Source organism: Budorcas taxicolor, chromosome 11, assembly GCF_023091745.1.
Source record: "Budorcas taxicolor isolate Tak-1 chromosome 11, Takin1.1, whole genome shotgun sequence".
Taxonomy (NCBI): domain Eukaryota; kingdom Metazoa; phylum Chordata; class Mammalia; order Artiodactyla; family Bovidae; genus Budorcas; species Budorcas taxicolor.
Window position 1 is genome coordinate 55,181,827 of NC_068920.1, and position 14,562 is coordinate 55,196,388.

Below are 14,562 nucleotides of genomic sequence, written 5' to 3' on the forward strand. Positions count from 1 at the left end.
TTGCTTTAAAGTCTTTTATGGAAAGTCCAGCAGATTTAGCAGACCTCCAGCTCAGTGTGAGCCAACAATGGGAAGTGGCTAATTTTAAACAGCTGATAAAATCTCAGGCTGCAATTCTTAAGAATTAGAGCATCCAGAATCACGGGAGAGTCCATTGTACCCTAGTTATTTAAGGAGCATACAAATACTCTACTTTTCTTACAAAATGACCTTGAGAAATGATGGAGAAGGCCCATTTGGTGGGTGCACACTTACTACTGCTAGGGTCCACAGTGTTCCAAGGACCCTCAGAATTCACCCCTAGTAACAGGGCAGCTACTTTCCCTAACTCACTGACATTTTATCCCATCTCTTTCTCTAGGTAATTTAGAAATTAAAAGTAGAATAGATTAGGCCATCTACTCATGTTGTATGCCAGGATCTATTTCCCTAGTCTAGTTCAAGGATGAATGCTTTCAAAAGACCAGATTCCATCACTTTCTTTCAGAAAGTTATCCTATAATCTACTCATTAAAATAGTCAAGAATAGTTTCTTAAGTCAAGCCAGAATCTACCCAATCTGATCCTCTAATAAGCCAAGAAAAAAAGAAATTCTCTTAGCACCTGACTATGTACACCTAGAAAATAGATGAACCAGGAAACTCAAAGAATTTCAGTTCTAACTTAAACAAACAGCATCACCTGAAATCTCAGTATATGTGTCAAGCTTGCCTTACTTTTTTAAAATGTGGAAGTTAAGAGAATATGCCAACTTACACCCAGTCCTGAGGGAGGAAACACCTAATAAAACTCATTATAAGGCATCTTAAAAATAAAAATTCCACATATATTCCACAAAATAATATACCAAAGAAGGCCTTGAAAGTTGGAAAAGTTACCTCCCTCATCACTAGAGAGGCTCTAGATAGTGGCTTGAGCACTGGTTCCTTAGAATTCTGGGTGTTGCTCAGTGCGCCGGGGCTAGCAGTGAGGCTAGAGGGCTGTCACGAGGATCCGGGACTCCTCCCAGCTTAAACTAGGGCTGCTTCACACTACCGTGCTTTACATGCTTGGTTTCACCTAAGACTTCATTCCTCCAAGTGCTTGTTTATAGATTCACACCACATTCAAAATAACATCAGTGTTGTGAAAACTCTGACTGAAGTACATCAATAGTCATTTTGCACAGAGTCCTCAGTCTTGTTAATTTCATTTTCTTTACCTTAGATCCTGGGGCTCCAGGCTGACCTGGTGAGCCATCGGTTCCCATCAAACCCTACATTTTAAGTGGGAATTGCAACAGCAATTTAGAGAAGAATATTAAAAAGCAGTCAATCAATTTTCAAGTTATACAGTCCCATAATAATTAATCCACTAACGTGTAATGCAATATATGAGAAACTTCCCTTCATACAACCAAATAAAGAGAATAAAGAATCAAGTTATGCAAGATAACATGAAGGCCAGCAAAGCCCTTATAACTGGTTGCTTAAATCACCTACCAATAGCAAAAATTACTGGAAAGCTAGTAAAAAACAACTGTAAAGAAAAGTTTATTTTTCCAGCACTCTCACTTTCTTCCTTTTCTCATGGTGACCAACATTTAAATTTCTCCCTAGATATTATTTTGGCCAATTTTACTTACATGTTTTATTTTCTTGAATAACGTTTTTAAAGTGTTAAAATCTAATAAATTCTCTGAATATAATAATCTGTAAGTTATAAATGGCCATATTTTTACTAATCATATGATTCAAAATAAAACACCGAATAACTACTCTAGCAACAAGGAACTAATTTAATTTACATTCAACTTATATACTATTATATATATTAAAAACATTTGTTTTCTCTTTATCATAGAAAGGAAAATATGATAAGCAAAAATATTCAGTTAGCATTATCAGAAAATGGAATCTCAATGTAGTCACACTGAAAATACCATGTCATCACTGCTATGCTTTGCTATCAATTTAGGCTGTTATCACAACTATAAAATGTAAAATATACTACTCATAGCACCGTGTTTCAAATATTAGAAATATTAAATATACTTATTTTTGAAGTTCAATGAAGTTCTATTCAATACTTTCATTTTCTGGAGGCTAACTTAAATACTAGTAAATAATTAAGTTTAATATTTCAATGAAAAAATAATTTGGTCATGATGATGGAGATAGAGGAAGAATATTCCATTCAAATCTTTCACCATAATTTTATCAAATCTTTTCACAAGATAAATACCTGCTTTTTAAACTTAAATAATTAAATGAAAAGTCAGAAACTATCAGATATTTTTTACTCAAAGTAAAAGCTATTACAGGCAATTTGATTTATAGGTTAAAATCCAAATTACTTTTAGTAATGACTTTCAGAAATTTTTTATGGAGTCTTATATACCATAGGATTTTCATAACTTTTAGTAGCAAACTCATATGTCCCTTTACTCCCAAAACTTCCAAAATTATTTTCTCACTAATTTAGGATCTTCCTATACAATGTTCTGAATGTATTCTTCCTTATTTGCATAAATTTGTAAATTATCTAAAAAATAAAAAAGAATATTTATTTTTAGACCTTTTCATAGTGCTCAGTTTTTTTGTTTTTGTTTTTTTAAATAAAGAGCTGGAGAATTTATTTTCTGGTTTAGCTACAGTAAGAGTTCTTGATCTTTTCTTAGATAGCCAACTTTTTGAGAAGCTGAAGAAATCTATTCTCCTCTATAAAAATGGACAAAATCTTTTCCATACAAATGGATGGCAGTTGTGGAGCCTGTGCGTCTCATTCCTGAAAACCTGCATTGTGTGAGGTTCAGAATGAGAACTCTGGATACATAGCAACACTATTTCACACCCCAAAGAATGACACTAACTTACAGGTATTCCTGGAGCTCCTTTCTTCCCTAGCGGTCCTGGAGGCCCAATATCTCCCTAAAAATCAAATGCAGATAAAGTTTAAAATTGCAAATGATCAATTCATCATTAGGAATTTCCTAACAAAGCATTCTGGAGAAGGAAATGGGAACCTACTCCAGTATTCTTGCCTGGAAAATTCCATGGACAAAAGAGCCTGACAGGCTATAGTCCATGGTGTCACAGACTGGGACATAAGTGAGCATATCATAGCATTTAGATGTCAGCTTTGGGGATTGAATGTTGACCTTATGCTCCAAGAGTTTCTCTGAATCAAGAACAAAAGCCCTCATCGTCTTTGAGAGTGCTAATCTTATGAGAAGTAGGGGAAGTCGTCAAAGATCCTTTATTTTAATAAAAAATATTCTTGATTACAACTATAATTATGAAGATCTGGAACTCTGCAGAAACATCATTAGAGACAGAGATGCAGGAAACAAGAGGGCTGGGGGTTGAGGGCACATGCTCAGCTTTCAGGAAGCTGAACACTAGGCAGCTGAACACCTACAACGGCTTAAGACTCAAAGGCAGCTACAGTGGCACACAGGCCTCCCAGCAGGAGGCAGCTAGGCTTCCCACACTTCAGGTAGGCTGAGAGGATGCCTGCCTGTTAGGATGAAGCAATGAGCTCAGAATCAACAATCAAGACAAGGGAAGTGGAAAACCGCAAGACTGAGAAGAAAGAGTAGTGACAGTGAACTGCAGATGTTAGAATGGCTAGAAACTGAATTCAGAGCTATTCTCTGAAATCTTTACAAATGAAAGAACAGAACCATCAAAGACTATTAAGACTGAAAAGAGAACAAGAGGCTATGAAGAATAAAGAAAATGCTATTAGCACAAAGAACTATATTCAATATTTCCCTGGTGGCTCAGCTTGTAAAGAATCTGCCTGCAATGTGGGAGACCTGGGTTTGATCTCTGGGTTGGGAAGATCTCCTGGAGAAGGGAAAGGCTACCCACTCCAGTGTTCTGGCCTGGAGATTTCCACGGACTGTATCGTCCATGGGGTTGCAAAGAGTTGGACACAACTCAGCAACTTTCATGTCACATAAGGAAAAAGAATCCAAAAAGTCATTCAGTTATATATATATGTATGTATATATATGTATATATAAATAAAACTGAATGCCCTTGCTGTATACCTGAAACTAACAAAACACTGTAAATCAGCTGTACTTTAAGAAAAAAGAATAAAAAGATGTCATTAAAATTTGAAATTCTAGAAATGAAAAATATGATTGCTTATATTTTTGTATCAACTGATGGTTTAAACAGCAGGTTAGACACAGTAAAGGAAGAACTGAATAGAAAAGAAACTGAAAAACATGACCAAAAAATTGACCAGAATTTAAGGATCAAGGATATGAAAGTAAGCAATTTAGAGATGGAGAGGACAAAATTAGAAGGAATGAGATATTTCTAACTAGATTTGCTAGAAAGAGCAGAAAGTGGAGAAGGAAGAGAAGTAACGTGGAGATTAACAGCCAGGCCATTCAGAGTTAACAGAAATACCTACACAGAGCCAGGAAGGAAACTGAATTCCCACCAAGATGAATACAGATAAATCCATATCGAGACACACTGCACTGAGCTTAAGAACACTAAAAACAAATAAAATACCTTGAATAATGCCAAAAGAAGGGACAGATCACTTGCAAAAGAATGGTGATTAGAACAAGAGCAGATTTTTCATAGTTAACCATGGAGGCCAGGAAATGATAGTAGAAAAACTTCAATGCATCAAGAAGAAATAATCATCAACCTTGAATTGTATACCCTACAAAAATCCTTTCTCAAACACAAGAGTAAAATAAAGATATTAGTAATTAAATAAAAACTGAACATTTACAATCAAGGTATTTGTACTAAAGGAATTTCTAAAGACATAGTTCAGGAAATAGAAAACTTATCCTGAAAGGGTGGTCTAAGAGAACAAGATAGAAAGTAACCAAGTAAAATTGAAAGCATGTGCATAAATTCAAATTTATACTATCTGTATAAAACAAACAAAAAAAAATTATAAGGTCAAAATAATAGCTTCCAAAATTAAATCATATTTGAACCATTAACTATTGCCATAAATGTGACAAAATATATTCTATGTGAAGAGATATCACCACTTTGCCCTTTTCATAAACAGATCCCAGGCCCAAATCTTTCAACTTTCAGTCATACTTACTTTTTGTCCCATTAATCCTTGGTTTCCAGGAAATCCTGGGATGCCCTGAAAAGAAAGAGTAGATTTTTAATTTAAGAAATTTGGATAGTATAATTAAAGAAGAATAGGCCAAAATGGGAGCTTTAATTTGCAAATGATGCAAATCAAAGCATAGCTCTTGACAGCATGAAACTGCTATTTATAGGAAGCAAATTTTGGAAAACAAAAAATTTATGGGATTTAATATTATACAAACATGTACTAATATTTATAGCTTTAAATATAGACTTAAGAAAAGAAACTATGAGGATATTAACCTTGGCTCTTCTTTCAGAGCAACATAAGTGATAAAATAAGAAGGATATTTCACTTGAACACTTTCTTGCTTTACTTATAATGATTAATGCAAAAAGACTGTCAAATCATAGGAGTTCAAATTCAACAAAACAGGTCCAAAGGCCTCACAGCTTCTGAACCATAACTAAACACTAATGAAACTAAATAATTCCCTTCAAACTGAGCCTTGAAACACCCAGGAACTTAACTCCTTATGTAAGATACAGTTATCTTTCTCCTGATGATTTCCTTGCCAAGAAAATTGTGGAGCATAAGCAGAGCAGTTTGTAGAGAGACACAAAGAGAGAAAGAGATTTCATTCACCTGGTTCAACCCGAATGTACAAGTTCTCTAGCAAGATTCAGAGAAAATTAATGCTAATTATCTAACTTTAAGAATAATGCCAGCACATTTATTGATAGGAAAGGAGTTCTATTGTCATTCGATGACATTTACCAGAGTGATCATTTATCACACATATTTATTGAACAGTGATGGTATCAATCAGAATTTATTTCTTCCTAGCCCCTTTCCATTTTCCTAGCTTCTTTCTTGATGACACTTCAATTGAACAAATGACTAACATTTGTTTTTATGGGTATATATTGACTCTGGCCAGAAAAGGAATTTGGAAGATAATAGGGAAATTGAGCACCATCAGTATTTCTCTGAAAGCCCTCTGCATCCTCAAGGCTTTCAAAGAACAGCAGTGGTCCTCCATAAGTCAGGGCAATGAAATCAAGTATTTTCTACTGCAGGGAGAATCTGCCATTGTTCTGATGTCACATCTTAACTATTAACACTTGTCCATGTGGTAGCCACAATGATGGTGCAAGATACAGCACACAGTTCTAGTTTTAAAACCCAAACTTAAATTCCATAAAGTGGAATTCAGTTTGATCCTATTTGGCTCAATTCAGTTCACCCTTTGCAGAGAACAAAAGTTGTATGAGAGCGATGACCATCAACAAGGGGCTCACACGCTAGTTGAAAACACAAGTCTCTATAAACATACTAACTAGAGAATAAATAAAACAGTATAAAAATTTAAAGTAACATTATAATACATGGGCATAGTATGCCCATTAGCACTTTAAAGAGAAATCAAAAGTAAATAATTGAGTGATGAGTATAAAGAAAATAGAGTGATGTGAACTGCATGTTTCTAAGGCAGAAAATGCATACTCTCAAAGCAGTCAAAGTCCACTTCAACAGACCATGTTTCAGCATGAAATCACCTAGAACCAAACCCTATTCAAATACACACTCACACAAATTCAGTAAAATGGTGAAGGTCTGAATTTAAACAAAATTCAAGTAGAATCTGCCTGTAAACTCTTATCAGATGCAAGGTGGACTTACAGAGTTCTGCAGGGGTGTCACTGCTGTGTTGCTTGGGCCCAAGAATTCCTAAAGAGATCCTGCAATTGCCCTGATACCATCAGACCCGAGAAGCTGAATTTTGTGCTGCATAGAAACTTTTGTTACTTAAGGTTTCATCCCTGTTCAAATCTCTGTGCTCTTCAGTTCAGTTCAGTTCAGTCATGTCCAACTCTTTGCGACTCTATGAATTGCAGCACGGCAGGCCTCCCTGTCCATCACCAACTCCCGGAGTTCACTCAAACTCACGTGCGTCGAGTCAGTGATGCCATCCAGCCATCTCACCCTCTGTCGTCCCCTTCTCCTCCTGCCCCCAATCCCTCCCAGCATCAGAGTCTTTTCCAATGAGTCAACTCTTTGCATGAGGTGGCCAAAGTACTGGAGTTTCAACTTCAGCATCATTCCTTCCAAAGAAATCCCAGGACTGATCTCCTTTAGGATGGACTGGTTGGATCTCCTTGCAGTCCAAGGGACTCTCAAGAGTCTTCTCCAACACCACAGTTCAAAGGCATCAATTCTTTGGCACTCAGATTTCTTCACAGTCCAACTCTCACACACAATCTATATTAGTAGTTATTAGTTACTCCTGTCTCTGCGGCCAACCCCACTGTCAGCAAGGCTACATTTTCACTCTAAAGGAAAAACAAAACTATGCCCAAACATCTCTGAGCAGCACCCAGGCCTCACCTCCTAGAACATCTTAAGAGCCCCCATTCCACCCAGATCAGTCCCTGGATTTGATTCAATATCTTTGATCTAAATAATTCTAATACTAAGCATGGTCTATATTAGGACACACCCACAAATCTTACATTATTTCATATCTAATATCTAATATTGAGAGTATTTGGGGAGATTTCAGATTAAGAAAAATAGATTCCTTTGCCTATTTCCTGTCTTCATAAATTAGTCAAACATGAATACATTCAGTCAAAGATATTTAAAGAAGTCATAATATCTTCTAGTTCAACTGTATCGAGAATTATTAAATACTTACTTCATAAATACCACCGAAACACATAATACTATATAATACTCAAAATAAAATGTAAAACAATTTATAAAAGCAATTCTTGGCAAAACTAATATAATACCACAAGCATGCATAGAATAAAAAACTGTTGAGAGAGAGGTTCATGAGAACTGAAATCACTCAGAGCTATATTAGTTAATAAAATTCTCCTAGACAATATTTCCCTGGGTCTCCCAATACGTTCACTGAAATTGACTAAACCTTGCCAATTTTACATTAGTAGAAATATTATTCAAAACCATTTGAGTGTTACCAGTTTGTAGATTCAAAAGTATTTAGTAACAATTCCTTCACAGGGTAAATATTTTTCCAAGCAAACTATTTTATATTTCATATTCAGTCTGTGTGGTTTTGGGTTCAGGCTACTGTGAACATGTATAAGTAAAGACAGAAGCAAGAATTTTATTTGATGAGAATAAAGAAACATGTTTCCTCCAGTTCTATTATTTCAGTTTGGGCTTGAAGAAGAGCAGAAAATCAAATGGAAAATCCTGTGTAATGCTGTGGTGAAAGAATGCTGACATGAAAAAATGTTCTAGAAGCTTCTCTGTAACCATTAAACCATTACTGCATAACAAAAAAGTCATTAAAAATAGAAATGCATGATTTAGAATAAAGGGTTTGGTGCCTATTTCCTAGAGACCACTTCATAATGAAGGAAATATGTCCATGATGCATTACTTAGAAAAGACAAGATATCACTTTATACTTTTCCACATGCAATGGAATATTTAACTCCTGAAGTCAGAGCATCTCGGGTCAACTCTGACTAGATTGGGTGCATTCCAGGTGGTATGGTTGTTGACTCTTGGATCAAATCTGCTGTTAAGTAATGCAATAATTTCAATGTACAAAAACAAATCTAATCAACTAGTGGAATTTTTAAATCAAAAACTGTAACCTTTCTACAGAGTTTTACAGATATTTATTATCATACAGTTATCAAAATATTAGAAGTATATAAAGTTTTCTTCTATTATATCAAGAAGTGATTTGCTCATTCCTAAAGATGCAATGAATACAAAACACATATATTGACAGTATCATTCTTATTAGCTACAGACATTATAAATGATTGTTAATAAAGGCCAGAATAGAAGCAGTTGAAAGTCTGGATTCTGGAGCCAGTCAGACCTTCATCTCATACTGATTGATTCCAGGCCAGATATTTAAATTAGAATCTTAGTGTCCCCATCTTATACATGATGAAAAATAACAGAATTTAGCTGTATGGTTGGTATATTATGTCAGTGAGTTCTTACCAGCACTTAGCTTGAGCTTCCTGGGTGGCTCAGACGGTGAGGATCTGCATGCAATGTGGGAGACCTGGGTTTGATCCTTGGGTCAGGAAGATCCCCTGGAGTAGGAAATGGCAACCCACTCCAGTATTCTTGCCTGGAGAATCCCCTTGAACAGAGGAGCCTGGCGGGCTACAGTCCATGGGGTCACAAAGAGTCAGACTTGACTGAGCAACTAAGCACAGAGCACACAGCTCAGAGCGGGGACTAAAATAAATTTTCATCACTTTTCAGAGCTCATTCCTGAAAGTCGCAAAATAAATGAAGTCAATTCTTTTCTAAGACTCAATTTTTGTTTTCCTTCATTTTGAGGACTTTTTTTTTCCCTCGTTCTTTCTTCTTTTTCAACATCTTCCCACCTTGCCTTCCTCTACCTCATTCCCCAAAGTTCAGTGTTCGAGATGACTCTGGCAATCTAAGGCTTACCACTAGGGGGCACCAACAGGTTAGCATTGCCGCTCATTCACTAACCTTGCCTTTTCATGTTTGGCTGATTCTGACTGCAGAAAAATACTATAATGAGGCTCCAGATCAAGATGGAAGATTAGAACGATCCTGAGCTCATCCCCTCTCATGGACACACCAAATCACAACTGCATAGGGAATAATCATCTCTGAGAACAACTTGAAGACTAGCAAGACAGATTTTCTACAATTCAGGACAAAAGGAAAAGGCTACACAGGGGCAGAGAAGCAATCTGGTTATAATTCTCATCCCCAGTGTGAAGACCCACCAGTGGGAGGGGTATCACAGCTGGAGAAGTGCCCCCTGAGGAGTGAGACGTGTGAGCCCCATGTCAGGATTCCCAGACTGAGGCCCTACACTGGGAAGATGAGCTCCATAACATTTAGCTTTGAAAACCAGTGGGGTTACACTTGCTCCAAGTCCCAGGACAGATGCAGCAACTTGAAAAGCTCCTGGGTCATATGAGAAGGAGATCCTTTGAATAATATATGGTAGGTGCTGGGGGACAGGGATCTGGTGGAGCTTCTCTGGGGTCAGAAGTGCTGGCAGGCATCATTCTTTTTCACTTTCCTTCTACCTAGCTGGCCTGGCATGCCTGGCATTCTCTATCAACCTAGCTAATACCATGCATCCCTTTCCCCGGCATTCCCCAGAGCACCTGCCCTCGCTGCCCACTGTAAAGCACCTCCCTCCCCATTCTGCACAGCAGGCTGCCCCAGCACCCCTCCAAAGTAGCTCCTGATCCGGGGAGTCAATCCACACATCAGGGAGCCTGCAGCCATCACAGCCCAATCACAAGAGGAGGACACACATGACCCACACAGGAGATACCCCCCAGGAGCACCTGACTCTGATGACCAGAGGGGACTGTACCACTCGGCTCCACAGGACATCTTGTACATAAGACTGTCCTTTCAAATCCGGGAGATGTAGCTGCTATACCTAATACATAGAAAGGGACATATAGATTTAGGCAAAGTGAAGAGATGAAAGAATGCCTTCTGCCCTTCTGCATGAAAGAAAAAGACAACCTCAGAGAAAGAACTAAATGAAATGGAGATAAGACATTTTCCAGATGAAGCGTTCAAAGTAATAGTCTCAGAGATGCTCACTGAACTCTGGAGGCAAATGGCCCAACTCAGTGAGAACATCCATAAAGAGACAGGAAATATTTTTTTTTAAAAAGCAACAGGAACTGACGAATACTGAATATGAAATGAAGTACAGACTGGAAGGAATCAACAACAGATTAGAGAAGGCAGAAAAATGGATCAGTGATCTGGAGGACACAGTAGTGAAAATCACCCAATAGGAGTAGAAAAAAGGAAAAAGAAACCAAAAAAAAAGAAAAAAATTAGGATAGTTTAAGGGATGTCTGGGACAACAACAAGCATACCACCATTTACATTATAGGGGTTCTAGAAGGAGAAGCAGAGAAGGCACTGGCACCCCACTCCAGTACTCTTGCCTGGAAAATCCCATGGACGGAGGAGCGTGGTAGGCTGCAGTTCATGGGGTCGCAAAGAGTCGGACACAACTGAGCGACTTCACTTTCACTTTTCACTTTCATGCACTGGAGAAGGAAGTGGCAACCCACTCCAGTGTTCTTGCCTGGAGAATCCCAGGAACGGCAGAGCCTGGTGGGCTGCCGTCTATGGGGTTGCACAGAGTCAGGCACGACTGAAGCGACTTAGCAGCAGCAGCAGAAGGGGAAGACAGGGGAAAAATTGATAGAGAATATATTAAAAAAAAATAATGCCTGAAAATTTCCCCAACCTAGTGAAGGAAATAAACATCCAACTCCAGGAAACAAAGAATCACAATCAAGATGAATCCAGTTGACATTATAATTAAAATGTCAAAAATTGAAAAGAACATATTAAAAGCAGCAAGAGAAAAGCAACTAGTTACATACAAAGGGACCTCCATAAGACAAGGACTATCAGCTGATTTTACAACAGAAACTTTATAGGTCAGAATGGACTGGTGCAATATATTCAAAGTACTGACAGGAAAATAATTACTATCAAAATACTCTACCCTGAGAGGTTATCATTCAGAAATGAAGGAGAGATAGTTTCCAGACAAATGAAAGCTAAAAGAGTCCTTCACCACTAAACCAATCTTATAAGAAATGCTAAAGGGACTTCTTTAAATAGTTTAAAAAAAAAAAGGGTTATCACTAGAAATAAGAAAATTATGAAAGAAAAAATATCACTGCTAAAAGCAAGCATATAGTGAAGGTAGTGGATCAACCAGCTAAAAAGCCTAGTATGATGTTTAAAGACAAAAGCAGGGAAATCAGAATATCTAAAACAGTTAAGTGATACATAATATTAAAAGATGTAAAATATTATTCCAGAAACATAAAACAAGGCTGGGGGAATTAAAATATATTACTTTTTGAGTGTGCCTCAACTTAAGCAAACATCAATTTAAAAATAGACCATATACAGAGGTTGTTATATATGAACCTCATGGTATGTACAAACCAAAACCCTATAAGAGATAAACAAAAAATAAGGAGAAATTTGAATATAATAGTAAAGAAAGCTATCAAATAAAAAATGAAGAGAAAAGAGAAGAAAATAAAAACAGAAAAGAACTAAAAAAAAACAACCAGAAACAATTAACCAAATGGCAATAAATATACCTATCAATAATTACTTTAAATGTAAATGAACTAAATGTGTCTAAGGTGACTGAATGGATTTGGAAAAAGAGACCCATCCATCTGCGACCCCCAGGAAACTCACTTTAGACCTAAAGACACACAGAGACTGAAAGTGAAGGATGGGGAAAAAATCTCCATGCAAATAGAAACAAAGAAAGCTAGGGTACCAAGACTTAAGACAGAAATCTATTAAAAAGACAAAGGAGGGCATTGTATAATGGAAAGAGGATTGATCATATAAGAGAATATAACACTTGCAACATTTTACATTCAGATTAGGAGCACCCACTCACATAAAGCAAAAATTAATAGACAAAAAGGGAGATATTGACAGTAAAACAATAACAGCAGCAAACTTTAATACCCCATCCAGATAGAAAATCAGTATGGAGACTTTGCACTTAATAGACATATTAGGCCTAATGAACTTCATATATATATATATATATATATATATATATATATATATACGATATTCTACTTCGAAACAACAGAATACCCAGTCTTTTCAAGTAAACACAAAACAATCTCCAGGATAGATGACATGTTAGGCCACATGTGTTAATAAATTTAAGAAAACAACCACATCAAACATTTTTTCCAATCACAATAGTATGAAACTGAAAATCAATTACAAGAAGAAAACTTGGAAAAACACAAATACATGGAGGCTAAGACTCTTGAGAGTCCCTTGGATGGCAAGGAGATCAAGCCAGTCCATCCTAAAGGAAATCAACCCTGAAGCTTCATTGGGAGGACTGAGGCTGAAACTGAAGCTCCAGTACTTTGGCCACCTGATGTGAAGAACTGACTCAGTGGAAAAGACCCTGATGCTGGGAAAGACTGATGGCAGAAAGAGAAGGGCATGACAGAGGATGAGATGATTGGATGGCATCACCAACTCAATGGACATGAGTTTGACCATGCTCCGGGAGATACTGAAGGACAGGGAAGTCTGTCATGCTGCAGTCCATAGGGTCACAAAGAGTCAGATATGGCTGAACTACTGAACAGCAACAAATGGAGGCAAAACAATATGCTAGTAAACAACCAGTGATTTAACAAAGAAATCAAAGATGAAATCAAAACATAGTGAACAGACCACTCACTAGCAATGATACTGAATCAGTAACCCCCAAATCCTCAATAAATGACTTCAGGACAAGAAGTCTTCACAGATGAATTCTACCAACATTTGAAGAGGAGTTAATACCTATCATTCAGAAACTACTCCCAAAATACTGAAGAAAAATGAATACTTCCAAACTCATTCTAGGAAGACAGCATTACCATGATACCAAAACCAATAAAAACATTTAAGAAAAGAAAATTACAGGCCAATATTCCAAATGAACACTGATGCAAAAATCCTCAGCAAAATATTATTATAACAGACTGAATCCAATAATACATTAAAAGGATCACACACCATGATCAAGTATGGTTTATCCCTGGGATGCAAGGATGTTTCAATTTCTGCAAATCAATCAATATGATACATCACATTAACAAAACAGATGATAAGGATCATGTGATCATCTCAATAGATGCAGAAAAAACATTTGACAAAATCCAACATTCATTAATGATAGAAGGTCTCTACAGAGTGGTGACAAAGGGAGCATACCTTAACATAGGAAAGGCCATATATGACAAACCCACAGCTCTAACATCATACTCAACAGTGGAAAGTACTCCTGCAAGATTAGGATTAAGACAAGGATGGCCATTCTCTCCACTTTTTTTCAATATAGTATTGAAAGTCCAATTAGATAAGAGAAAGAGATAAAAGGCATCCAAATTGCAATGGGAGAAGAAAAACTGTCACTATTTGCAAATGATATACAATATATAGAAAACTAAAGTCTCCACTGAAAAACAGTTAGGACTCATCAGTGAATTCAATAAAGTTGCAGGCTATAAAATTACTACACTGTTACCCTTGAGGAATACAGGCTTGAACTGCACAAGTCCACTTAAATGAAGATTTTTTTCAAAAGTCAACAGTACAAGATCCCCAGCTGGCTGAATCCAAGGATGTGGAATTCAGACATAGACACAAAGGAACCCAATACATGGAGGGCTGACTAACAGTTACATGCAGATTTTTTACTTTATGGAGTGTTAGTGCTCCTAATCTCCTAAATATTTAAGGATCAGCTGTACAGAAATCTGTTACATTTCTTTACACTAATAATAATTAGTAGAAACAGAAACTAAGAAAACAATCCCATTTATAATACTGCATCAAAAATTTAAAAATACCTAGGAATAATTTTAACCAAGAAGTGAAAGACCTGTACTCCAAAAACTGTAAGACATC

At 36.8% G+C, this 14,562-nt stretch overlaps 1 protein-coding gene across 1 annotated transcript in view; it reads right to left on the reverse strand.

Moving 5' to 3' along the window:
- COL21A1 (collagen type XXI alpha 1 chain) overlaps positions 1 to 14,562 on the reverse strand; it is a 169,406-nt gene that overhangs the window by 17,764 nt on the left and 137,080 nt on the right. Inside the window, exons 17-19 of the mRNA XM_052648985.1 lie at positions 5,074 to 5,118; positions 2,856 to 2,909; positions 1,202 to 1,255 (exon numbers count right to left, since the gene is read on the reverse strand). Coding sequence (XP_052504945.1) covers positions 1,202 to 1,255; positions 2,856 to 2,909; positions 5,074 to 5,118 — 153 coding nt within the window. The remainder of the gene's footprint in view (positions 1 to 1,201; positions 1,256 to 2,855; positions 2,910 to 5,073; positions 5,119 to 14,562) is intronic.